At 36.3% G+C, this 25,568-nt stretch overlaps 1 protein-coding gene across 7 annotated transcripts in view; it reads left to right on the top strand.

Annotated features, from left to right (window-relative positions):
- Nucleotides 1-25,568, top strand: part of LOC127444719 (A-kinase anchor protein 13-like) — a 142,833-nt gene that overhangs the window by 22,448 nt on the left and 94,817 nt on the right. For all 7 annotated transcript variants that reach the window (XM_051704309.1, XM_051704305.1, XM_051704300.1 and 4 more), the window contains exons 2-4: nucleotides 10,903-10,946; nucleotides 15,215-15,371; nucleotides 21,500-21,787. In XM_051704309.1, the coding sequence (XP_051560269.1) occupies nucleotides 10,914-10,946; nucleotides 15,215-15,371; nucleotides 21,500-21,787 (478 nt within the window). In that variant the 5' untranslated portion in view covers nucleotides 10,903-10,913. The remainder of the gene's footprint in view (nucleotides 1-10,902; nucleotides 10,947-15,214; nucleotides 15,372-21,499; nucleotides 21,788-25,568) is intronic.

Below are 25,568 nucleotides of genomic sequence, written 5' to 3'. Positions count from 1 at the left end.
ATTTCGTTCATTTGAGCAGAATTAAATTAAAATGTAAAATTTTCAATAGCCAAATCCCCCCAACACGCCTACTTGCGCAAACTTTGATTTTGATACTTTTGATAATGCAGCCAAGGACAAATTATGATAAACAGAAATGTTTAGTTCACCTCTGAAATCTTCTGGTCCTGACAAAAGTACGAACGACTCGGACCAGATGACTCGAGAGGTGAACTAATCATTTCTGTTTCCTGTGTGAGCAATGCATAGCGTATACCGCTGTCAAGTGACAAAAGAACGAATGACTTGGACCAGATGGCTCGAGAGGTGAACTAATAATTTCTGTTTCCTGTGTGAGCAATGCATAGCATATACGGCTGTCACGTGACAAAAGAACGAACGACTCGGACCAAAAGAGTTGAAGGGTGAACTAATAATTTCTGTTTCCTGTACAGCGCCTATGCGGGTTTCACGTAACAAACAAATGGAGGTTGCGCAATGCACATGCGCGGCCAACACAAAATGAACGAATCACTCTCTGAGACAACTCGTTCTTCTGAGTCACATAAATTTTTTTTTCAAAATGAACGAATCATTCATGAACGACCCATCACTAATACACTGATCTTGCCAAGAAGTTTTTTAAATTATGTAAACAAAAAGCAGTCCTTGCCCAACCATACCAACATAATCAGCAAAGGACACCAGTATCAGATGTCACTATTGAGTGTCTGTGTTACATGCTTGGAACTCTGTCACACCACAACAAAAACAGCAGTATTTTACCCTTCGCTTTTTCAGAATACCATCATAAATCAAGTATTCCATAGAGTCGTGTAACAAAACCGTTTAATGCACAGGTAGTTTCAGTCTTTTTTAATCACTGTTCTGTATTAATGTGCCTACTCTGGTGTCCTCCATGATGAGACATTGCGAGAGTTTAATGCCTCTGGTCAAACCTCCTGATGCAAATATAGTGTAGCAAGTCTGATTAGCCTCAAAGCAGGGATTAGCCGTCACATTACAAAACAGAACAACATCAAGTCATGCAATGCTATCTTTAAATCAATTGTGAAGTCCTACCAGAACAACGAAACAGATGCCAGTGTTCATCAGCTCCGTATTATTGAGTCCGACCTGGAGATAATTAGGAATGCACCTGAACTTTCCTCTTACACTCACATTGGGCTTGTAAGGAAAATATAGTTTGGCATTCAGCTATATTTTTCACGGAGGAGAAGAGGAGAAATCTGGGACCCATCAAAGGCATCTTATGCTGTCAGGTAAAATGATTTGAATTGTAATAAGATAATTATCTAACATTGCTACGCTGCTCAGGACACATCCACTAGATGGTGCAGCTTTTTCACACATCGCTGACTTAAGTGCTGAATGCAGACTTGCCTTCTTTGGTTTAGTAATCGTGCAAGGCCATATTTCATCTTAATTCAATCAGTCGCGAGGCATTAAAGTAAAAAGTTTTACACATTAACAAATGAATTGTGTTTTTGTGAAGAGTGATCTGAATGGTTTACACTCACATGAGATAAAGACTGTACTCAATAGTTTTCTATAAAAAGTGTTTTTATTATACATGGTGCGGGTCACCCCCTTCAATGTGTTTCGCAATGTTGAAATGAGATGGTCCGCTGTGTTTCACTAAACGTCGAAGAAGAAAATCCTCGCACTCATTGGCTGCCACTTATGTAGGTACGCGTGTCTATGCTTAGCGCAGTGTTGTTTGGTGATGCAAAGAGTGAAAAGAACACAATGGAACATACTTGTTATCATGTTTTAGAAGCAGAGACAACAGGAGGTTCAGTAGCTGTACTGCTGAAGAAGCGAAAAAGGTCCGAAGCAAGAAAACCGAAAGACTGGCAAAAGCAAAAAACTAGATTAAACATCGGTACGGCATACACAAGATGGAAAGATTTAATGATGGAAAAAACATGAGTAGTGATGCCGATGTTACTTTTATGTTGGACAGGTAAGACATTAATAATTGTTTAGACCACTCTCTAAAATAGTATCAGTGGAATTTACAGAAAAGTTTCCCTCAAACTTTTTAAAATGACATGTGTAGTCAACATATTTTAGTAATGGAATTTAGTAATGGCAGTGTTTACAAACGCAACTGGAAAGCAACGTGTAATTTTATTTTCTTTGTTATCACAGCTATAGTAAGGGGGGCCCATCTACCTCCACCTCTATCAAATGGCATACGTCTTCATTAGTTTAGAAGCTTGGCACAGCGTTTGTTGTGGATTTTGAGTAAACCATGACGTTGGTTTGCTTGGAAACAAAACGATTTCTTAAAATAAAGTATTCATGGTCATGCTAAATTTGATCATCAAAAACAATTCTAATCTTTCCTTTTCCATAACATTCTGTATCGCTAGATAATTGAGGTTTATTTCACGCTAAGCAGTTCTCTAATAAACGTGAAATGTAGACAGTGTCCAAAGATTATTGATATGAGGGACAATTATAATCTGTCCTTAACTGTAAAAGTCTGTTCGCTTGAATTCTGTCGTTTGTTTTTAGGCAAAGCAATTATATAATAGTAGCAATAAATAACTTTAGAAAATACCTCAAACTCAGAGAAATGGTATTCCAATGCTGGTGGGGGCAGCAGAGATGATCATGCTTATCCACATCGAGAGATAGCAGTACAATGTCTAACACCACTGTTGTATTGGTAGTTAAAGTACACAAAGAAGAGCAATGCTAACGCTAGCTTGAGAACTACTGAATGCCCCTTTAAGGGGTGGTCACACAGCTTTGAGCATGCAATTTTATTTCGGACAATGCAACAGACCAGGATATGATGTCCCGTGGGAGGGTTCTGGTATAAGTAAATAGTACATCACAAATTATATTATATAAAAAAATTTTAAATACATTTTCTGCTCAATTTCCTGCAACAATAAAACACGCTGCTTTAAAATATGTATTATTTGAATTGAGCCAAGAGGTCAGTGTGTTACGTTTCAATCTTCTATTATCACGCCTGTGCATCTTATCGTATAGATTTGCAGTTCAGCATTCACCAAACTTGACCACTTGTACGCAGCGTAGTATGAAATTTTATTGCATGAGCTTGCGTTCTGGTCTCTCAAGTTCTGATGCGTTTGAATGAGAGTGAATGGAGCACAAAGTGTAGTGTGACCGCCTCTTCAATGGATACCATATGATGTCTCAGAGGTCAGAGTCAGCAAGTTTCTGAGGATTTTCTCCTCATCGTGAACAGTAAGTGCCACTTTTACAACCACCACGTCCATAATGCTGGATTTTCCTCATTAATGTGAAAATGACAAAGAAAAGAAATGTAATATTGCATGTTCTTAGGAGTGCCAAGCCTTCTACAGTATGTGGCTATTTATTATTTCTAGACTGTGCATTTTTTTTTACAGTACATGGTCTCCAAAAAAACTCCAATTAATCGTACTGCTTTTTATTGAATTAATTCAAATAAATGTTATATTATTGCACTACTTTATCTCTGTGTCTGATTTAGAAGGGGCAATACTGTAGATCTAATGAACCACAGATAAAGTTAACTGTTATTTTTCCAGTGGAAATTTGCACTGCAAAAATAAGTGACAACTTTAATTAATCAATGCTGACAAGTGACCATGGTATAAGCGGGATAGTCTGTGGCTAGGTGTGCATTAAACAATTTTAATGCACTTCGCGGAGGCAACAGCCAGTTCGTCTCCACCAGTGGTGTAGTAGTGTCTGAAGAGGTGGGCATACTGTGAATTTATGAAGGTCTATATTATCTATCTATATTTATAATAGGTCTTATTAATGTTGCATTCATAAGGCTACAATTAAATTTTTTAATACTTTATAATTACTGTAATTAATAAACTAATACATACATAATACTCAATAAACTGTTAAGCATTGTAGCTAAATGATTGTAGTAATGTTCATGTTAACACTTTATCTTGTATTAACATATATAGCCTACATAAGAAGTAATGGTTATTTGTTTTATATGTGTACTATAATGTGCTTTTCTGTGTATAGTGAAATTGTTTTCCTACTTAGAAATATAAATTTAAATGATTTGATATCATGAAAAAAAAGCACCACCAACAGCAGTAAAAGGCACAAAAAAAGAAAAAAAAAGAAAAATACATTTGATATAATTACGGGACACAGTTATCCAGCATCTTTGAAGAGCATCAAAAACTACCACGGGTTCAATAACATTATGTATTTTCACAAAGTTTAATTGCATAAGTAAAATTTAAATGTATAGCATATATATATATATATATATATGTTTAGCTGTGAAATAAATTTACAGCGCAAATTATGGTTACTCCAGGGATGCTTATGCATCAGCCTTAGACACTGGAAATGTCCCGCCCCTTACTGAAACTGAAAATATGATTGGTTAGCAAATATCCAGTCACATCTGAAATGAACATTTTGGTTGGTCGATCAGCTTAGTTGGACTGTCTGTCTTGCCTGTGCCATCAGTTGTGCTCCTGCCAACCGCTGCCCTGTGCTCGTTTAGAGAGAATCTCTGTACACTTAAAAAAAAAAAAAAAAAACCTACACTCAACGGTGCTGCAGCATTGCATGAGTAGACTGAAAAAGTTCTCGGTCAAAAGCCAACTTGTTGTTCTGGTGGCCATACGTATCATCAGTTATTTTAGGTGGGCATACGGCGTATGCCTGCATATGCCCTAGACTACACTACTGGTCTCCACACCTAGCCATGGAATATCCCTTATATTCATGTAATTCTATTCTGCATCCGTTGTGGACTCACACATATACTGTATATTGTGGCCTTTTGCATAAAATGACTCATAGCATGTGTGTAATTGAAATGAAAATAGATTTTCATATGGGGTATGGGTTTGTTCTGTCTCGTAATAGAGTAATTAGTGAAACAAAAGCAGATGGAACTTCAGCCTCATTTGAGACTTTCAGTAATTATTGCTTCACACCTGAGGCACTAATGCAGCTCTGATTATCTCTAAACCACCAACACCACAAAAAACAAACAAAAAAAAAAAAAAAAAAAATAATATATATATATATATATATATATATATATATATATATATATATATATATATATATATATTTATTTTTAACTTTTGACTCCATTTGCTTGGCTATCTGCAAATTTCCATAGGCTGTCATTGGAAAATAGCAAATGCAGAAGTGCTTTTAAGGTGGTGCTTAGTGAAGGGTCAATTAATGTGTGCTGTGCTCACTCAACCGTAAACACTTCTCTTAAAGAGACAGTACAAATTTAGCTGTTATGTAAATCACACAAGTGCATATAAAAACATTCAACAAAATGCAGTAAGTGTAATAAATGTGTAAATACATGAATATTTAAAGGTAAAATCATACATTTTGAAATATTTTAACTTCAGAAAACACTGTAAATATGAAAGAATTTCACAAATACAAATCTTTAAGTCTATGCAAGGGCTTGGTTATTTATTTATTTTATTTTTTTGCATAGTTGTTTTGATGTAGTAGCAATTAAATTATTATTTTTATAACATAATTCTTAATTCTATTTTCATTAGGTTCCAACCTTGGTTTTATTATTAAAAATGCAAATTCATGACATCATATAAATTGATAGAATGTGAAATGTGTATATTTGTACAAATTTGTATATACAGTACATACAATACGCCATTGTTTACGATAGAAACTTGCACAGAGCACAGACCAAGCGCCGTTCACAAACCAAAACAGTCCAAAACAATTTCAAAACAATATAACACAAAGTAAATAATCATTTTCAAATAATAATAATAAAAAAAAAACAATGTAAACAATGACGCGCTTCCTGACTCCTCCTCCACGTGACGCGTGACCTTACCAATGAGCTTACGTCATCCCTCTCATGAGCGCACGTCACAGAGATGTACGGAAGTGAACATTTGTAGTTAAAAAGTATACAAGTATTGTTTTGTTTCTCAAAATAATCAATCGTTTGCGTTCAGAAGAACTTTATTTGTCGACTGGAGTCGTGTGGATTATTTTGATGCACCCTAAATATGCATTTTGGACCGTCAAAAAATGGAGTACATTCACTTGCATTGTTTAAAGGAGGAGGCCTGAAATAAAATCCTAAAAGTCTTTGAAAGAAACTCAGATACATCTTGGATGGCCTGTGTGTGAGTAAATTAGCAGCAAATTTTCATTTTTGGGTGAACTATTCTTTTACTGGTGTGCCTTGCTCAAGGGTATAACACGCTGATATTGTTTTCTCAGTAATTCTCTAGTGCTCAAGCTGCTCCTACTTGGAATTCAACATTCAGTCTTTGCAATTCAAGGTCAAGTACTTAAGCACCACAATACCACCATATCAACTGAAGTGAAGATGTCATTTGTCTTTTACTAGCATTTATTAACACTATTTGTCTCCTGCTGCACAATAATTTATTCACCTATTACATAGGGGTGTAACATTTCACTCATCTCATTATTCAGTTCAGTTCACTATACTAAACTCACAGAATGGTTTGGTTCACAATGCAAACTAAGCCTGAATCAAGAAAAATTAAGATTGAAAGTTGTTTATTTTTATAATTATACTTTAAAGACATATGCTAAACAGTTAATTTCCTTTAAAATTTAACTAAAAGTACTGTTCTTAAAAGTGCTAAATGATCCATCAGAGATGTACTGACTAAAAATCAGCCCAGAACAAGGAAATGGTGACATCAAATGGAAATAATAGCTAATAATTCTGCTGAAAATACGGAATTATGTTAGATAAACATGCTGCTTACACCCTGTCACTGATTACATACATTTAAAAAAAATTAAATTAAAATTTAATTTTTTTTCTAAAATAATATCGTGTCTGATTACATCTAAATAGTCTTTTCAAAAATATTCAATGGAAGTGCATGCTTATCCATTAAAATAACATGAAATCAAATCAGACATGAGATTTGACATTATTATATTTCCCCAAAGCATTATTATACATAATATTCATTATTATATATTGTGGATTAATACCTCTGTGGATCAATTTTTCTGTCCACGCTGAATGCGGTATTGCTTCACAGCGCAGCACAGTCACAGCCAATCAGTACATATTTGATGTTTAAAGTAAATGTAGTCATGAGAAGTTGGATTTTGGACCAATGAGAGTTCACAGTGGATGGGGCAGTCTGTTGCGATGGCACAAAAACAGAAACCAAGTGACCGACAGAATGTCCTGTCTCTTGTTGCGGTCACGGCTGGTTAGTAAAAACTCTGATTAACATGCAAGAGATACCTTTTATCGCATGCCAATTTATTGAGTTGCAACTGGTCAGGACACGGTGTTAAACACACTAGAATACCATCTGTAGTACCATGACTGACTCAGAAAGCTGAAAATGAAGTATACATAAAAGTTTTAGAACAGGGGTTTTCAAAGTGTTAAACAGTAAGTGATAAACTCACATCACATGAGCTAGTCTCTGTCTGTGTTTGAAACTGCATTTGTCACAGACACATGAAGACACTTCGACCCGATATCATGTTCCACATATTTTCGGATTTTCCACGTATATGCCGCCATATGAGTTCTCCGGTTTTGTTTCTCCTTCGATATAACACGTCAAAGAGGCAGAAGACTTGAATGAATACAGAGGCAGAGCTATATGGTTTGTAATAGATTTGCGAGTGAACAGGATATGTTTTAAGCGTGTACACGCACTCTCTGAGCGAGAGCAGGGAGATTTCATAGAGCAGCAGTGCACGTACAGGAAATCCGCATGCAAGTGGAGAGATTAGCGCTTGCGCAACCGGTACATGGATGCGCTCTCGACATTTAACAGTATTATAACGCAATAGAGCTATGGTCTATTAAGCTGGAATATGGTCTGTAAATTTACTTCACAATATATTTGTATGGTTTTTATTTATCTTTTGATTTTACTTAATGAATTTATCATCATTCTCCACGCCTCCCCTGACATGCTGATTTTGACATGTTGATTTAACACGTGAAAAGAATAATGACACAGTTAATCATGTCCTGGACTGTAATAATGAATATTACCATTGGAGCAATTTAAGTTTGTAGTACAACCTGTTTTCAGCAGGGGGCAGTGAGCAAAACTCCAGCTGTATAGGCAACACCCAGCTGTACAGACAACAAAGCACACTCAAGCTTGCTTGACACCAGCGACAGCACAAAATGCTTTCTTGTGTTCAAACACAGCTGGATGGAGGACAATTCCAAATGTTCCATCTGACACGTGTACACTGTCGCGTCATTAGAAAAGCCCTTATAGTAAATCTATCTCGGACAGATTGACAAATTCAGTTGCAAAATGTTTTGCTGTGGACTGTAGGCCAATGATAGGCTTTAGAAGGCACTATTTGTTTTGTCGTATCAATGCTTTACATGTCTGCGACAATAAGGTAATGTACTTTAATTATTTGAAAATTATTTATGATATATGTTATATTATATAGACAGGTTTGTGGTGGAATACTAGACAAATATACAGGGAATCACTTCATTCACTTCATTCATTACTGTATTCCAGGAATATGTCTCTGTCTTATTCTTTATGATCTAGAATCACCGTAGAACTCTAAAACTGATCTGGAATCAAATGTTAAAGGTAGAAATGTGTGAATGGGAGATGGCTTTACTTTTACTTTAGGTTAGAAGAGCAAAGGCAGTGCAAACTGGACACATGAGAAGCAGATTAGGATGTGGTATTATTAGAGGCAGCTGATTATCCTTTTACCTGATCCTCCTTAAATCTAATAGCACTGCTTTTATTTACCAGTGTGCAGAGAAATGCACTGAAAGATTGGATGGGCCAATGGATTACATGTTAGATTCTTTGATAATCATTTATAACACTTTCAGCATTGCTGAACAATGACATTTCTTTTGGTCTATAGCCCAAAGTATACTTTGATTTTGAAGATTTTGAACACTCAGCGTCTGCATACAGTCGAACACGAACATGTCAAAGTATACTCCATCTGACTGTGCGCACATACACAGGCATTTGGTGAATGCACGCTACGACTCCAATGAGATACTGGACTTTCTCTTCAGGACTTTAGACCCCTAAAGTTGTCTTTATAGTCCTTCAGACTCGAGTTATACAATTGCAGGTATCAACTAACCTCATCAAACATACTCTTGATGTGCATATCCATTGTTGTGTCTCGTTTCGAAGGCTGCATGCTAGGTAGGATGCGTCATTTGAAGGCTGCAGTATACCGAGCGTCCTCCTATAAACAAATCTCATTTAAACGAGATGGCCATCGTAGGACAAACGGAAACGGAACGTAACATGGTTGCTATGACAACACGCCACCCTTTAACAAGCACGAGCGCTTTGAGTGAGAAGGGAACAAAGTTCATTTAGAAGGGAATGTATGAGGTACATTTTAGGAGAGTTATAAAGATGTAAAGATTTTACAGGTGTACATTTGTCTAATACTTTATTTTAATTATATATTAATATAATAATACATATTATATACTCTGCACCCATCTACCAAGGTACTTCAACTTGAGAATTAACATTACTTGCGTTTGAACATCATATTTATGGGCAAATTGGTGTTATTTGTTTTTAGACATTTCCGTTGTCTACGAGTGCCTACGAAAGATACACCTCATGCATCCTCCGAATTCCTGTGAAAGAAGGTCGCATTCGAAGGCTGCATTCGAAGTGTCCTACTCGCTTTTCTGAAACGAGACAACCTCGATGACGTATGCGGCTGACAAATGCGACCTCCGGAGGACGCAGCCTTCCAAATGAGACACAGCCTTTGTCTCCTGTTGTTTAGCAGTGATTACATCTTCTTCTAGCCATACTTTGTGAAAACAAAGACTGAAATGTGAGTGTTGCCACCTTGTGTACACAATAATAAGTGCAGATAATTCCAGGTGCATGCGCATTCTGCGTGTTTAAAGATGCGGTTAGAAAAATTGGGCTGCGCACGTTTAGTGCTTGCGCACTGTGCTGATGACGAGATTTGCATCACACGTCCTGTACTCGGATGCGTTTGACTGAAGTATACTTTTTTTTTATGCTTAAAGGAATAGTTTACCTTAAAATCTAAATTCTTTAAACATTTACTCCCCCTTATGTTTTTCCAACCCCCTTAGACTCATTTTATTCTGTGGTACACAAAAGGAGATGTTTTGCAGAATGTTCATGCTGTTGTTTTTCATAAAATGAAAGTGTATAGTGACCAGAGGCTGTTAGGCTCCAAAAAGGATACAAAAAATCACCATGAAAGTAGCCCATAACTAGTGCTATTCTGAGTGCAGGCATATGATAGCTTTGTGTGAGTCCTACTATTCATGGAAAATATTCCCCTCTATCAAAAGCTGTCAAATCCCATTCACACTTCTGCATATTCAAAGTTGTTGAGCACCTTTTCAGTGAGTAACAGCTTAAATGTCAGTCTATTCCTCATACAAGGCTATCGTATGGCTTCAGAAGACTTGAAACATAGTGTGTTTTTTTTTTGTTTTTTTTGCATGGAAGGAGGAAAGTCACAGTGATGACATCATTTTCATTGTTTGGGACTGCAATAATAGAGCAGGGTGTTCCCATAACCGGCACATCACTTCGCTTCTGAATTTTAACATGCCCTTCACAATACATGTCATTTTGAGGTGTGACTCATGCTCATGAATCTTTTATAAAGCCTGAAGTGCTTTCTAGCAACAACTGTATTATCAGTAGCTCTAATTTGAATTAATTCCACATTTGCTAGGGGTATTTCCATGTCCAAACTTATCAATTCATAAAAAAACTTTCATTTTTATAAATTATTGAAAGGAACATAAGTATTTTGGTTGATTCCTTCATTTTGTATCATGTCATGTTCAGCTTTCGACTGTTTATTTGCATTTACCTCATTTTGTTTTTCTTATCTTTGCAGTGTCCAGAGTCATGAAACTTAGTCCTTGTCAAGCTCCATTATATGTAAGTATACAAATGTACAATGAAATCTAGAGGGCTGTAAAAAGAACGTGCTCAGCTTATGAGCCTCACGCGTGCTGTAGCTACAGAGAACAGAGTTGAGCACATTCAGTAACCTATTCGCAGTGAGCAGCACGTGCAGACTATTTATTTATGTAATTAAATCACAGCCTTTGCAGTTTGATTATCCCACATTATGCCATATTGCAATTTCAGTTTTATTTCCCTAAAATATCAATTAAATTCTCATTTAAAAGACAGGTGGCTTCTGTTTCAATGTTTCCCAGGGAAAATGGCTTCTAGATCCCAATGAGGAACATGACTGTCAGCACCTTTGAGGAATGAAAAACAAGTAGAGCAGTGGGAAGGATGTGTGACCAGTACTGTGTTACTATCACAATAAACCCAGCTCATGTACTGAGTACAGTCAACAAAGAGAGGGAATTTCCCCTTTACTGCTGTGAAATTTGATGAGGGTTCAAAAGACACCTGTCTTTGTGTTAATGTGCTGTAATTAACAGGCGAAACAATATTATATTATCCAAAGGACAGAGATAAATGGATACAATGGTTATAATAAAAGTATCTGGATTAGGATAGTTTTGGTTCAGGCGTTGAGCTCCGAAATGTGTATGCCACCCCTTATTGTGTCTTTATTCCCATAGAAATCTTTCCTCTCCTGTAATAATTTGTGTAGAGTCAATATGCAGCTCAGATTTCTACATTTCAGCCTATACCACAGTCCTACTTTATTGGTTTTTGCAACATGTTTAGTTCTGCAAAAAAGTTCTATGTGGACTTAAAAAGTTTTTCCAATGGCACCAGGGTGTAATGCTGCATTCACGCATGTCTGAATTACTGAGATTTATGTTGAAGTCAGGGGCGTAACTAGAGGGAGGGCAGAGTGGGCAGCTGCCCTAGGGCCCGGGGTGAGAGGGGGCCCACAACGGACAACCAAAATAAACCATAAATATGAAAGTGGGCCTGAGGGGTGCTGAAAAATGACTAAGGCCCTCCAAGTAGGGGGCCCGACAGTTTCTTTGCACTGAGGCTCGCAAGATCCAAGTTACACCACTGGTCGAAGTTGAAAACTTTGACTTTTATGAAAGCTCCAACTTCTCTCACTTGACCTTTCTGATTGTGAATTAATGTAGTGATGAAGCATTTTGATGTCATTACCAACAAAGCTAAACATTTAGGCATTTTGAGTGTTGGCTTTAAAATAGGGCTCTCATGCCAAAGAGATGTGGAACTCCAACCAACTCTTGATAAAATACATATTGCAATACATGTCACGATCCAATGTATCGCAACATATCATGATTTCATAATTGGATTGTGATTGAATTTGTGCCAAACTTGGGAGAAATGCCCAGCGTATCCGTGAGAAACAATGAATCATGCAAGTTCAGTTTCAGTCTCTCTTTTGCCTCAAACACACTGATAAACGTTGTGCTCAGAGTTTGCGTTTATTTAGACAACCTGCTTCTTTTTTAGTGAACTGTTGTTCATGATATAAATACACATATAGATGAATAAAGTTATCGATACAGGTATCTAAAGTATTGATACAATATTGTGAGAAAAAGGATCATGATATATGACTGCATTCGCTTCATAATTTCGATGTAGATCACTGATTTTTCAGAAACCATTTCTGTGTATTACAATTTACGCCATTAGGTGGTGACAAACGAGCGTACTTTATTTTATATCATGAGTGAGTCATTGAGTTTAGAATGCACCAAGTCATTCATGACCGAAATAAAGATTTGTTCACTTAAAAGAGTAATTTAAAAACACTGATTCATTTACAAACTATTTGAAACCACTAGTTCGAAATCGAAACCAGAGTATAAGAGCAGTACAGAGAGCGTTGTGCTTGATGCTTTGTCTTCTTTTGAAACAATTTTCACTGGTTGAGGATAAATGTATGAAATAATTGGCCAATTTTTATATGAAACATAAGTTAGTAAATATTATTTACTTTTTCGTTGAAATGTTGTGTAAAAACAATATCATACCCGCAATCGTGCTTTGGTCTGCATATCAGATATTCAGTACAACAGCACTCTTGCTTGTGTGATATTGGTTAATTATATACCCTCTGAAATACTTAATTCTGATTGGTCAATCTCAGCAATTTGCAGTCAGTTATTTTTTATGTGTTGTGTTTCATCAACTACAGCAAAGCTTTCGATTGCGTTGAAAATGACAAGCTTTGAGTGGCCCTGCGTGACCTCGGCATCCCAGTTCATTTGATCAAGCTTATTAGATCACTGTATATCGACCAGGAAGCAACAGTGCGAACACTCTATGGTGATACAGATTGGTTCAGGATTGGCAAGGGTGTGAGACAGGGCTGTATTTGTCCCCTTTTCTTTTCAACCTCTATGCTGAAGTGATCATGAGGAATTTAGACCTGGACTTGTACAATATTGAAGTGATAATTGGAGGAAGAATCATCAACAACTTGAGAAACGTGGATGATACGAACTTGCTGGCCGAAAGGGAGGAGGACCTGATACATATAATTCTGATAATTAAGGAAGAAAGTGAAAAAATAGGGCTGCACCTTAACATCAAGAAAACGAAGATGATGATGACAGCAGCTAGTGGAGAAGTGAAGTTTAAAATCAATGATGAAATTGAATCAGTTCAGGATTTCATCTTCCTTGTATCAAAAATCGACTGTGATGGAGAATCCACCCCGAAATCAAGCGCAGGATCACATTGGGCCACGCTGCAGTGGTTGGCATGAGCAAAGATAGCACTCTTAACTACCAAAAGCAGGTTAGTCAGAGCCATCGTCTTTCCGACAACGATGTACGGGTGTGAGAGCTGGACGCTAAGAAAGGCCGACAGAAGGAGAATTGATGCATTCGAAATGTGATGCTGGTGGAAATTGTTACGAATACCATGGACAGCCAGGAAAACAAACAGAGAAGTGCTGGATCGGATAAAACCAGGGACATCACTAGAAGCTAAAATCACTAGACTATGACTGACTTACTTTGGCCACATCATGCGTGCAAACTCGCTAGAGAAGTCAGTAATGTTGGGAATGGTCAGTGGAACTAGAGGAAGGGGCCAGCAAAGAACACGCTGGCTCGACACCATCAAAGCGGATACCAATATGAACATCAAGCAGTTGAAATATGCAGTGCTCAACAGGATAGCATGGAGAACGCTTGACTATAAAGTCGCCAAGAGTTGGACACGACTGAATGGATGGAGGATTTTTTATGTATAATGACAATTATAACAATAAATTGTCCTTGATTGATTTGTCAAAATACATGTCCTACACTATGCTAGGTTCATGCTTCTTGTATTACTTTGATGTCTTACACATCTCATAAAATAATTTCAACCTAAATGTGCATTTCATATCTATTCATTTGGTAAATATATGTGTAATATACATATAATTAATAGTCAGTCGGTCGACAACGACCAGCTGACTCTATTTCTTTATCTATTAACATATTACTCCACAGTTTAAATTCACTATGGCTTGTGCAGTGGTAGTTTCAGCAGCCGACAAAGCAGAAGAATAAGCAGGTTATTTAAAAGTTAATTATAGATGCTTTTGTTCAGTGTTTTAAACTGTGACCCTGTGACTGGAGGGGTGGAGCTTCTTCTCTAGCACATCAGGGCATGTGCCGTTAAATTTCAGGTTTAATGCAACTGCTATCTGTGTTGATCTCTTCAGACCAACATTTGTCATATCCTGTTAAAACCACAGGGTGTTCTTCATCCTGTTTGACTCTTTGCATTTCCTCATTGATTTCTTGGGCTACATTATATGGCCTTTCTTTTAGGAGCAAGGAAGCATACTGAGATTTCCTTTTCTTTTCAGATTCAGAAATTTAGCTGTTTAAAAAGTCATTTAGTGTTTTGTGTGGACCCGAGCAATATCTAGGGACCAGAATATCATAGAGACATATTTGGGCTCTTTTGACGTGGGCCAGTAAGCAATCACCTTGAAAACCCTAGTAAATAATCATGCAGAATGCCCTAGCAACTGAATAGCAATGCACTAAAAACCATACAAAAAAATAAAAAAAAACTTTGCAACCACATAGCAACAGCCTTGCAACCTCCCAGAACACCCTAGCATCATGGTGGGGAGATTTGCATGGGCTAGCACCACTCTTTTTATTTATTTATTTATTTTTTTTAAGAAAATGTAAAAATCAAATATGTTATTCTGCTGTCTCATACCACATAATTGATATATTTCAAACTTCTCTCTTTTTCTTTGGCAGGGCTTGTGTGTGCTAACAGTTCAGCTCTGTGATGAAGTGCTTGTTGAGGGAGAACAGGGCGAGGTGGAGTTCTTCCTGTTGTTTACAGGCTCCACTCAGAGCCATCTTACCAGCACACTGAAGGTCAACCATGCCACCCTTCAGGCTGTGTGCCCAGGTAAGAGTATTAAAGGGGTAGTTCATCCAAAAATGAAAATTCTCTCATCATTTACTCACCCTCATGTCATCCCAGATGTGTATGACTTTTTTCTTTTGCAGAACACACATTTTTAGAAGAATTTCTCAGCTCTAAGTGGAGTGAAAGTGCAAGTGAAGATTTATAGTAAAAAATGACTTAAATATTTATCTGTTTCTCACCCAAACATGGCTTTAACTGAGTCGTATGGGTTATTTTTATGTTGCCTTTATGTGCTTTTTGGAGCTTTAAAGTTTTGGACCCTGTTGACTTGATTTGTGTGGACCTACAGAGCTCTACAGAAATCTGTGTTTCTGTTCAGCAGAAGAAATAAAGTCATATACTTCTGGGATCATGAGGGTGAGTAAATGATGAATTGTAATTTTTGGGTGAACTATTCCTTTAAAGAAATGGTTTACTCGAAAATAACATTTATTAATAATTTACTTACCCTTATGCCATGCCAAACCTGTTTGATTTCACTTTTTCTATGGAAAGCAATAGGGGAACTTTGAAGAATCTTCTCACAGGTCTTTACCTTACAGTAACAGACCATAGTCACCAAGCTCAAAAAAAAAAAAAAATAAATAAATAATAATATATATATATTTATATTCTGATCCGTCGCGTAAGAAAGTAGTTCCATGCACAAATGCGTTTTTTTGTGACCATACTCAGTTTTTCCTAATTTTTACAAATTTACTTGTTCATTGAACTGTTGTATATAAGCAATATCACACATGCAATCGAGGGAAATCGGTACTTTAATTCACCAAAGTGGCATTCAACTGATCACAAAGTATAGTCAGGACATTACTGATGTAAAAAACAGCACCATCACTATTTGAAAAATGTCATTTTTGATCAAATCTAGACAGGCCCCATTTCCAGCAGCCATCACTCCAACACCTTATCCTTGAGTAATCATGCTAAATTGCTAATTTGGTACTAGAAAATCACTTGCCATTATATCAAACACTGCTGAAAGCTATTTGGTTTGTTAAATGAAGTTTAACATTGTCTTTGTGTTTGTTTTTGAGTTGCCACAGTATGCAATAGACTGGCATGTCTTAAGGTCAATATTAGGTCAAAAATGGCAAAAAAGAAACAGCTTTCTCTAGAAACTCATCAGTCAATCATTGTTTTGAGGAATGAAGGCTATACAATGCTTGAAATTGCCAAAAAAAACTGAAGATTTCATACAAAGGTGTACACTACAGTCTTCAAAGACAAAGGACAACTGGCTCTAACAAGGACAGAAAGAGATGTGGAAGGCCAGATGTACAACTAAACAAGAGGATAAGTACATCAGAGTCTCTAGTTTGAGAAATAGACACCTCACATGTCCTCAGCTGACAGCTTCATTGAATTCTACCTGCTCAACACCAGTTTCATGTACAACAGTAAAGAGAAGACTCTTTAAAGAAATGGGAAGAATTGCAAAGAAAAAGCCACTTTTGAAACAGAAAAACAAAAGGAAAAGGTTAGAGTAGGCAAAGAAACTCAGACATTGGATAACAGATAATTGGAAAAGTGTGTTCTGGATCTTAACCCCATTGAGCTTTTGTGGGATCAGCTAGACTGTAAGGTGTGTGAGAAGTGCCCGACAAGACAGCCACATCTATGGCAAGTGCTACAGGAAGTGTGGGGTGAAATGTCACATGAGTATCTAAACAAACTGACAGTTAGAATGCCAAGGATCTGCAAAGCTGTCATTGCTGCACATGGAGTATTTTTTGATGAGAACTCTTTGAAGTAGAGTTTTAATTTAAACTATTTAAGTAATTTTTCATGTTATTAATGTCCTGACTACACATTGTGATCAGTTGAATGCCACTTTGGTGAATAAAAGTACCAATTTCTTTCCATAAGATCAAAATCGGTACATTATTCCAAACTTTTGGCCGCCAGTGTATACATATTATAAAAACTATATATTTTATTATTGGATACAAATATAGCTATTTCTATATTAAGTACTGCACTATTACACCACATACTACTATACTATACACTAAATGCTATAACATAAAATTTGTTATGCGATCGACGCAGGGCCTGGTATGAACGGATCATTGAGTGAATGAGGTAACGTCAAGAACGGATCAGTTTGATTTGGGGTTTTCTTTTTTAGCTAGTTGTTTTCAATGAGCCAGTTCACATATCTTACTGAACAATTCGTTCTCGAATCATTTTGATCCGGTTTTTGAGTTCAATTCACTGACACAACTCACTCTATAGTATCGTAATCAACTGCATTTCAACTGCAATAAAAAATTCAAAAGATTAAAAAAAAAAAAAATCCCTAACATCTTTTGGCTCCTCCTGCTTTTGTCATTTTTTACAGAATTGTCAGTGCTCACATTCGTGACATGGCATATTTCAGATGAAATTTCAGATTATGTTTTTTAGCTTTTATGGTGCGGCTATCCTTATGAGGATTCTCCATAGACATAATGATTTTTATACTGTACAAACTACAGATTCTATCCCCTAACCCTACCCCTAAAACTAACCCTCACAAAAACACTTTCTGCATTTTTACATAAAAAAAAAAAAAACATTGTTTAGTAAGTTTTTTAAGCGATTTGAATTATGGGGACACTAGAAATGTCCTCATAAACCACATTTATAGTATAATACCCTTGTAATTACCAGTTTGTAACCTAAAAAAAACATAAACCACCTAAACCCGCCCACACACACACACACACACACACACACAAAACTTGCTGCTCTATTAACAGATCACCTTTGGCATTGAGAAATATTAGGACCAGATCTCTTTCAGTACAGTTTACACATTTTGCTTGTGACTGCACAAATTGGCTACATAGTATAGATATTTTAGTTGTAGTTTGCAATCAAAGATTACTATCTGTCCATATTATCTGAACCATCCCTAATATAAGTCCTTACTGTGGCAAGTTGTTGTCTGCCTGCCTGTCTCATGCCAAAGAGACATGGCTGCACTCGACCTTGTCAACAAAACATGTTTGCCTTGTGATCCTATTAAGGGCTCAGGTGGGTTGAGTCAAACAGTACGTGCTGTAGATCAGTCCCACAGAGACTCAACTAACAAGTAGAAACTGATCTGCGACATGTTAGACGCATGCTTATATATGAACACGTTAATTCACCCTTATTTTTGGACTCAAATATTCAAATATATCTACTATGTATATGTATAAATATGTATATGTTATACTATATTTATTTTAATGTCTGTTTGTTCACTGAAGTGAAAAATTTCACCATGGAGACACTCACCCAGCCTGAAAGAATGGGGTGAAGTACAGCAGTGCTTAGTCTTGTGTTTCTGTTGCTATGTCAGTGTCAGGTGTAATGCTGTAGATGAGCCAGTGAGCGGGATTATCAGATGATAAAGGGAGATTACAGGAAGAGGGTATTTACGGTTACTGGCTGCAATTGTGAACCCAGTTTGAGAGTTTATGAATGACTTGTGCATTAAAGACAACATTGAAGTCATAATTGACCCTATTTACTTAATATTATTTCTAAATGGGGGGAGGGGGGGATAACTTTTTCTACTACTGAATTTGTTCTTTTGAAATAGCCAATGCCGTGAAGGAAGGGAAAAAATCATATTAATCAATAATTTATAATACTGCATAGTGTCAATGCATAGGGCCCTATTTTAAGAGAGCTATTTTAAGTGAGTCTTGGCTTAAGTGGGTTTGGCGAAAATGCGTGTGCAATGCGCTAATGGGCTGGGTCAAGTGCAATTTAATTTGGAGGTTCTTTTCCTCTTATTGAACTATCTGCGTCCTATTATATATTCCATTCCCTGTCAAGCACCAGACAAATAAACTAAGAAAGCACATTCATAAGAAATTGGTAGTATAAATGGGCTGTAGGCAATGAATTAGAAGAAGAGAAATATAGATTTATGTTCTTTTGTGCATTAACTGCATCCTTGTTGAGTGTCAGGCATATTTCTATGATAGTGACACAATCTTTTTATACGCATGGAAAATGTGGTTCAGGATTTGGATGTATAGGCTCTGTTAAAATTATAGAAAATTAAAGTATTACTAATCATATTGATCAAGTGACACACAAATCATGTCTAGTATTAACAGTGATTGTGTTGGCCTTCCAGATTAGGCTGTAGATTTGCACACAATTGACTTCTATCGGTCGATTTTGCTGTAAAAATTAAATTCAGTTATTGAAACACTAAATAACTTAAACCAAAAAATTATTTCTAAATTTAAATGACACTTCAAACTAAATGAAAATATAATCTAATAAACGAAGTAGTCAAAAATAATTTGTAATGACCTCCCCAAATAAAATAAAAAAATTATCCTCTCCAACTTCTTTCACCGGCCCCTTTTGTAGTGACTTAAAAATCACTTTATGACAACAGGTGGAAAATAACTAATACAAATTAGATCATAAATACAATTGTAAATATAATAATAATAATAATAATAATGATAGAAAAATAAACCATGACCTCTAGAAAGTTTAACACAAATATATAAAAACTCTTTGTTTCATAAAACGGCTACAACAGTGATTGAAACGGGACATAATTTGATATTTCACTATATTTTCAGAGTTTGGACATGAACTTTATTACTACCTGCTGGTGGAATCTCCAAACCGCAAATGTAGGAACTAATTTAGACGTTGTGCCGAAAACAGACGCACTTTTGAAACGTCTTAGCGCAATGACTTATTCATCAGGAAAATAGCAATTTGTGCTTTGCGCCACATCATTAACATGCTATACACCCACAGTTTGTGCGCATACACCCACAGATACCACAAACACTCCCACCCACGGCCACTTACGCTTTGCGCTAGCACGAAAATTGCGCTTAGATTAATCACTCTTACGAAAATTGGATAAGATGTTGCGTAGAGTGTTTGCTCGTAGCGCTTTGTGCAGTCATGAAAATAGAGCCCAATAATGATATAGAAGAAATTAATATAACGAAAAACTCGAATATATTTATGAGTAAATGTTATAAAGTAACCTAATCAGATTTTGCCTTGGTTTATGCAGTGGCAACTGGTCATTTAAATGATTGTAGTAAATAAACAGAGAATAGTGAACACCTAAAATTAGTCATTGTCTGTCCAGAGCTCAGGCTCTTCATTCCAGTTTGGAATTCTTGGAAATGTGGTTGTTGGGACATAAATATGGGGTTGTGCCTTTTGGTTCACAGAAGATTGTCTTTTTCCCAGGAAGTTGACCGTATAATTTCTATGTGCCACTTTGTGTAGTGACTCCTGGCTGTCTCTTTTATAGGTGCCTCGGCTTGCAGCCACAGCAGTCATTGCCTGATTATGTACAGCCATTTAGATAATGACTCGTTTAATCTTTTATGACTGTTAGGAATGTAACACTGCCAGTTTATCTGGCCTAATTATTATAATTAAATGTAGAAAATGATACAAACATATGTTGACATTGAGTTTATGATTTTTACCAGTCGTTTTATAGTAACTATTTTGTCTACTGAGTCTCATTGGCAACACTTTCTATTCATTGACTTTATTTAATGCATTAGGTATCATGAATTAACAATGATCAATACATTTTTTACAGCATTTATTGATATTTGTTAATGTTAGTTTACAAAAATACAGTGATTCATTGTTAGTTTATGTTAGTTCATAGTGCACTAACTAATGTTAACTTCGGTGCTAACTAATGTAAAAAAACTTATGATTTTAAAAAGTATTAGTATATGTAAATAGTATATGAAAATAACATTAACAAATATTTTTAAATGCTGTAAAAGTATTGTTCATTGTTAGTTCATGTTAACTAATGTAGATAACTTATGCTAACAAATGAAAACTTATTGTAAAGTGTTACCATCTCATTTGTAACATTCAGGGATCCCAACATGGAAATGTCAGAGAATTTTAATATTGTGATTTACAGGCCTGGAAAAGTCATGCAAATGAATAAAATCTAAGAATAAAATTGTGGAAACAATTTAATAGTCATTATGAATCATGACATTTAAAATATTTTATAGGCTAAATATTGCTCTTTTTGAGGATCTCAAAGATTTTTTTTTTCTCTTAATTTACTTGTGGCATGTGATCTTGCCCTCTCTGTGCAGCCCATAACTGCTGTGAGTCAGTGCTGGTCACTCTGTGCTCGGCGGGAAAGGATGGTTTCATTCAGTCTCTGTCAAGCAAGCACCTGTGCTTCGTGCAGGACCTGGCCTTCGACATGGCTCAGTTCCTGGTGGGCGCGGTGGGCCAGATGGACATGCTGGAGGAGGCTCTTCTGCTGGATGAGCATCAGATCCCCCTGCAGGAGTGCGAAAGGCTGGACCAGAGTCTGTCCCTGGCCCTTAGACACCTCACACTGCCCCCTGGCTGGAGCCTACTGGGGAAGAACACAGGTGAGGCCAGTTTGGTGGAGTGGTGGAGCCTGGTTAAAGATCTGGGCTGTCAATGAAAAGGTTGTAAGTTTAAACCCGGAACTATCATGAAATGTCACCATTATACCTTTGAGACAGGACATTCAGCCCTGTAATCTGTTCTATAAGTGTCCTGTAAGTTGAATTGGGTAAAGGCGTCAGCCACATGACCGAGTAGTTATTAATTATTTCTGAGATCAATTAATTTGAAGCATATTTATATTAGATTAAGGTTTGGGAAGTTCTAGCTGTGCCAAGATCTGTACACAGTGGTGCTTGCTGAAGCATTCATCACTATTATTATTGCTCATACTTAGGGTTAGGGGTTTGTTCTTCTAAGTAATATATTTAGGTGTGTAACATCCCATACCTTTCGTGTTTGGACATGAATGATATCTTGAATATGATTTTAACCTGACAGATGATAAAAAGGGCAACAAAAAATCCTTTTCAATCACATAGCAATGCCCTAGCCACTACCCACAACTCTTTAGCATTGTGGTGGCACGTTTTGCATAGGCAAACATGACTCACATTTTCTTCAGAATATTGAAACATCTAACATTTCTGATGTATATTTACTGTAGTAACCTTTAAGAGGTTGTCTGATCGGCGTACAAATATCTGTGTACAAATTTGGCCAATAGGAGCTTATCGTGCATTTTAAAGAAGCTGCAAAAGCAGTAATGGCATTATTAACCCTGTAGAGGGCGTGTATGCATTATTAGATTGTCTATCTAGTTTGTCTGGTTCATACTTGATTTTCAGCATTCTGAAAATATGACATGACACATATCAAAAAAATACAATTTACAACATTAGTGTATAGGTTTGGTTGCTAGTGTAAGAGAGCTAATTATACTTGATTTCTTGTTTGTGGAATCATCTAAAGTTATTCTTGGCCAGTTAACTTTTTGGGTCTCCATATTCTCTCTCTCTCTCTCTTATTTTTTGGTTTCCATTACAGGCTTAGAAAAGAATGCACTGCATAATACTCTAGAACACGCATGTGCAGCCAATTATAAACATCCCTGAATGATATACCAGATCAGGTTCCAAGTAATCAGTGAAGTTCCTTTATGGGATCAAAGCAGTGACACAGCAAATGACAGGTTTGGCATTAACTACAGTTGTTGGATTAATTGTTATTATTTAAATAATTTTAAAATAATATTTTGGCCTGCTTCTTCTCAGCTGAATTTTAATGTTATATTTTTGTTAGATTTAAAACTGGATTTTATTCCACTCTTGAATAAATTAATAGGTTTTTTTCTGATTCCAAAAAGATTTTTGACAATGCATATATTAAGCAAGTTACACATTGTGTTTATTTATATATTAAGACAATTAGAAGTGTTTTCAACCTTACATCTACTTACAGTAGTATCAGCATTTTGATACTATGTATTGGAATATACTGCATTACTGTCTTTGTGGATTCATTTAAGTTAGGCTTTATTGAGTCTTGACAACAAACATGTCTGCCGAGGCTGGAGAGAGGAGTTAGTCTATGTTAGTGGTGTAACAATTAATCAATAAAATAATAAACAATAATGAAAATCATCTACAATGAATTTCGTTATCGATTAGTTGGATATGTGCTGCGAGCACAGAGAGGCTCTGTCAAGTGACATTACTCAGCAGTAGTGAAAAATGCATTTGCATGATTTTTTTTTTTTTTTCCTTTTTCTCCCAATTTGGAATGCCCAATTCCCTGTGTGCTTTTAAGTCCTCATGGTCACGTAGTAATTCGCCACAGTCCAGGTGGCAGAGGATGAATCCCAGTTGCCTCTGCCACTGAGATCGTCAACCTGCGCATCTTATCATGTGGCTTGTTGAGCACGTTGCCACGGAGACATAGTGTGTGACACCATGCTCAACTCACCAATGCACCGCACTGAGAACAAACCACATTATAGCGATCATGAGGAGGTTACCCCATGTGACTCTACCCTCCCTAGCAACCAAGCCAATTTGGCTGGAGTCACTCAGCACGCCCTGGGATTTGAACTAGTAAACTAGGGAACTCCAGGGGTGATAGCCAGCATCTTTACCACTGGGCTGCCCAGGCCACGATATGATGAAACTCTTTTTAAAAATGACAGAGGCAAATTGAAACGGAAAAAAAAAACACGACCCAAGTAGTCCAGTGCACGAAAGCACTTTATAAACACTTCAAAGAAGACCATAAGTCAAGTAATTTGTATTTGTATAGTGCTTTTCATAACACACATTTTTTCAAAGCTGCTTTACAGAAAATTATGCTGTAACAGAAAATGAAGTTGTAATGGCTGTAATGTCTTACAATCTTAATTGTGCTGTATAAAAATAAATAAATAAATAAAATATTGTAGATTATGCTTTAAAAAATATTTTGTATATATATATATATATATATATATATATATACTGTATACACACTATCAGTCAAAAGTTTTGAAACACTTGACCGAAATGTTTCCCATGATCTTAAAAATCTTTTGATCTGAAGGCGTATGCTTAAATGTTTAAAATTAGTTTTGTAGACAAAAATATAATTGTGCCACCATATTAATTTATTTTATTATAAAACTACAATTTAATAAAAATAAAAAAAAAAAACGTTTTTGAAATTGATGACTTGGACCAAATAATAAAGAAAAGCAGCCAATAAGTGCCCAACATAGATGGGAACTTCTTCAATACTGTTTAAAAAGCATCCCAGGGTGATACCTCAAGAAGTTGGTTGAGAAAATGTCAAGAGTACATGTCTGCAAATTCTAGGCAAAGGGTGACTACTTTGAAGATGCTAAAATATAACACATTTTTGATTTATTTTGGATTTTTTTTTTTTTGTCACAACATAATTCCCATAGTTCCATTTATGTTATTCCATAGTTGTGATGACTTTACTATTATTCTAAAATGTGAAAAAAAAAAATATAATAAAGAATGAGTGTGTTTCAAAACTTTTGACCGGTAGTGTGTGTATGTGTATATATATAAATATATATATATATATATATATATATATATATATATATATATATATATATATATATATATATATATATACAGGTGCATCTCAATAAATTAGAATGTCGTGGAAAATTTCATTTATTTCAGTAATTCAACTCAAATTGTGAAACTCGTGTATTAAACAAATTCAGTGCACACAGACTGAAGTAGTTTAAGTCTTTGGTTCTTTTAATTGTGATGATTTTGGCTCACATTTAACAAAAACCCACCAATTCACTATCTCAAAAAATTAGAATATGGTGACATGCCAATCAGCTAATCAACTCAAAACACCTGCAAAGGTTTCCTGAGCCTTCAAAATGGTTTCTCAGTTTGGTTCACTAGGCTACACAATCGTGGGGAAGACTGCTGATCTGACAGTTGTCCAGAAGACAATCATTGACACCCTTCACAAGGAGGGTAAGCCACAAACATTCATTGCCAAAGAAGCTGGCTGTTCACAGAGTGCTGTATCCAAGCATGTTAACAGAAAGTTGAGTGGAAGGAAAAAGTGTGGAAGAAAAAGATGCACAACCAACCGAGAGAACCGCAGCCTTATGATTGTCAAGCAAAATCAGTTCAAGAATTTGGATGAACTTCACAAGGAATGGACTGAGGCTGGGGTCAAGGAGCCACCACACACAGACCTGTCAAGGAATTTGGCTACAGTTGTCATATTCCTCTTGTTAAGTCACTCCTGAACCACAGACAACGTCAGAGGCGTCTTACCTGGGCTAAGGAGAAGAAGAACTGGACTGTTGCCCAG

This window comes from Myxocyprinus asiaticus, chromosome 1 (genome assembly GCF_019703515.2).
Source record: "Myxocyprinus asiaticus isolate MX2 ecotype Aquarium Trade chromosome 1, UBuf_Myxa_2, whole genome shotgun sequence".
Classification (NCBI taxonomy): Eukaryota; Metazoa; Chordata; class Actinopteri; order Cypriniformes; family Catostomidae; genus Myxocyprinus; species Myxocyprinus asiaticus.
Note: the sequence above shows the minus strand (reverse complement) of the source record. Positions and strands in the feature narration are given on the sequence as shown.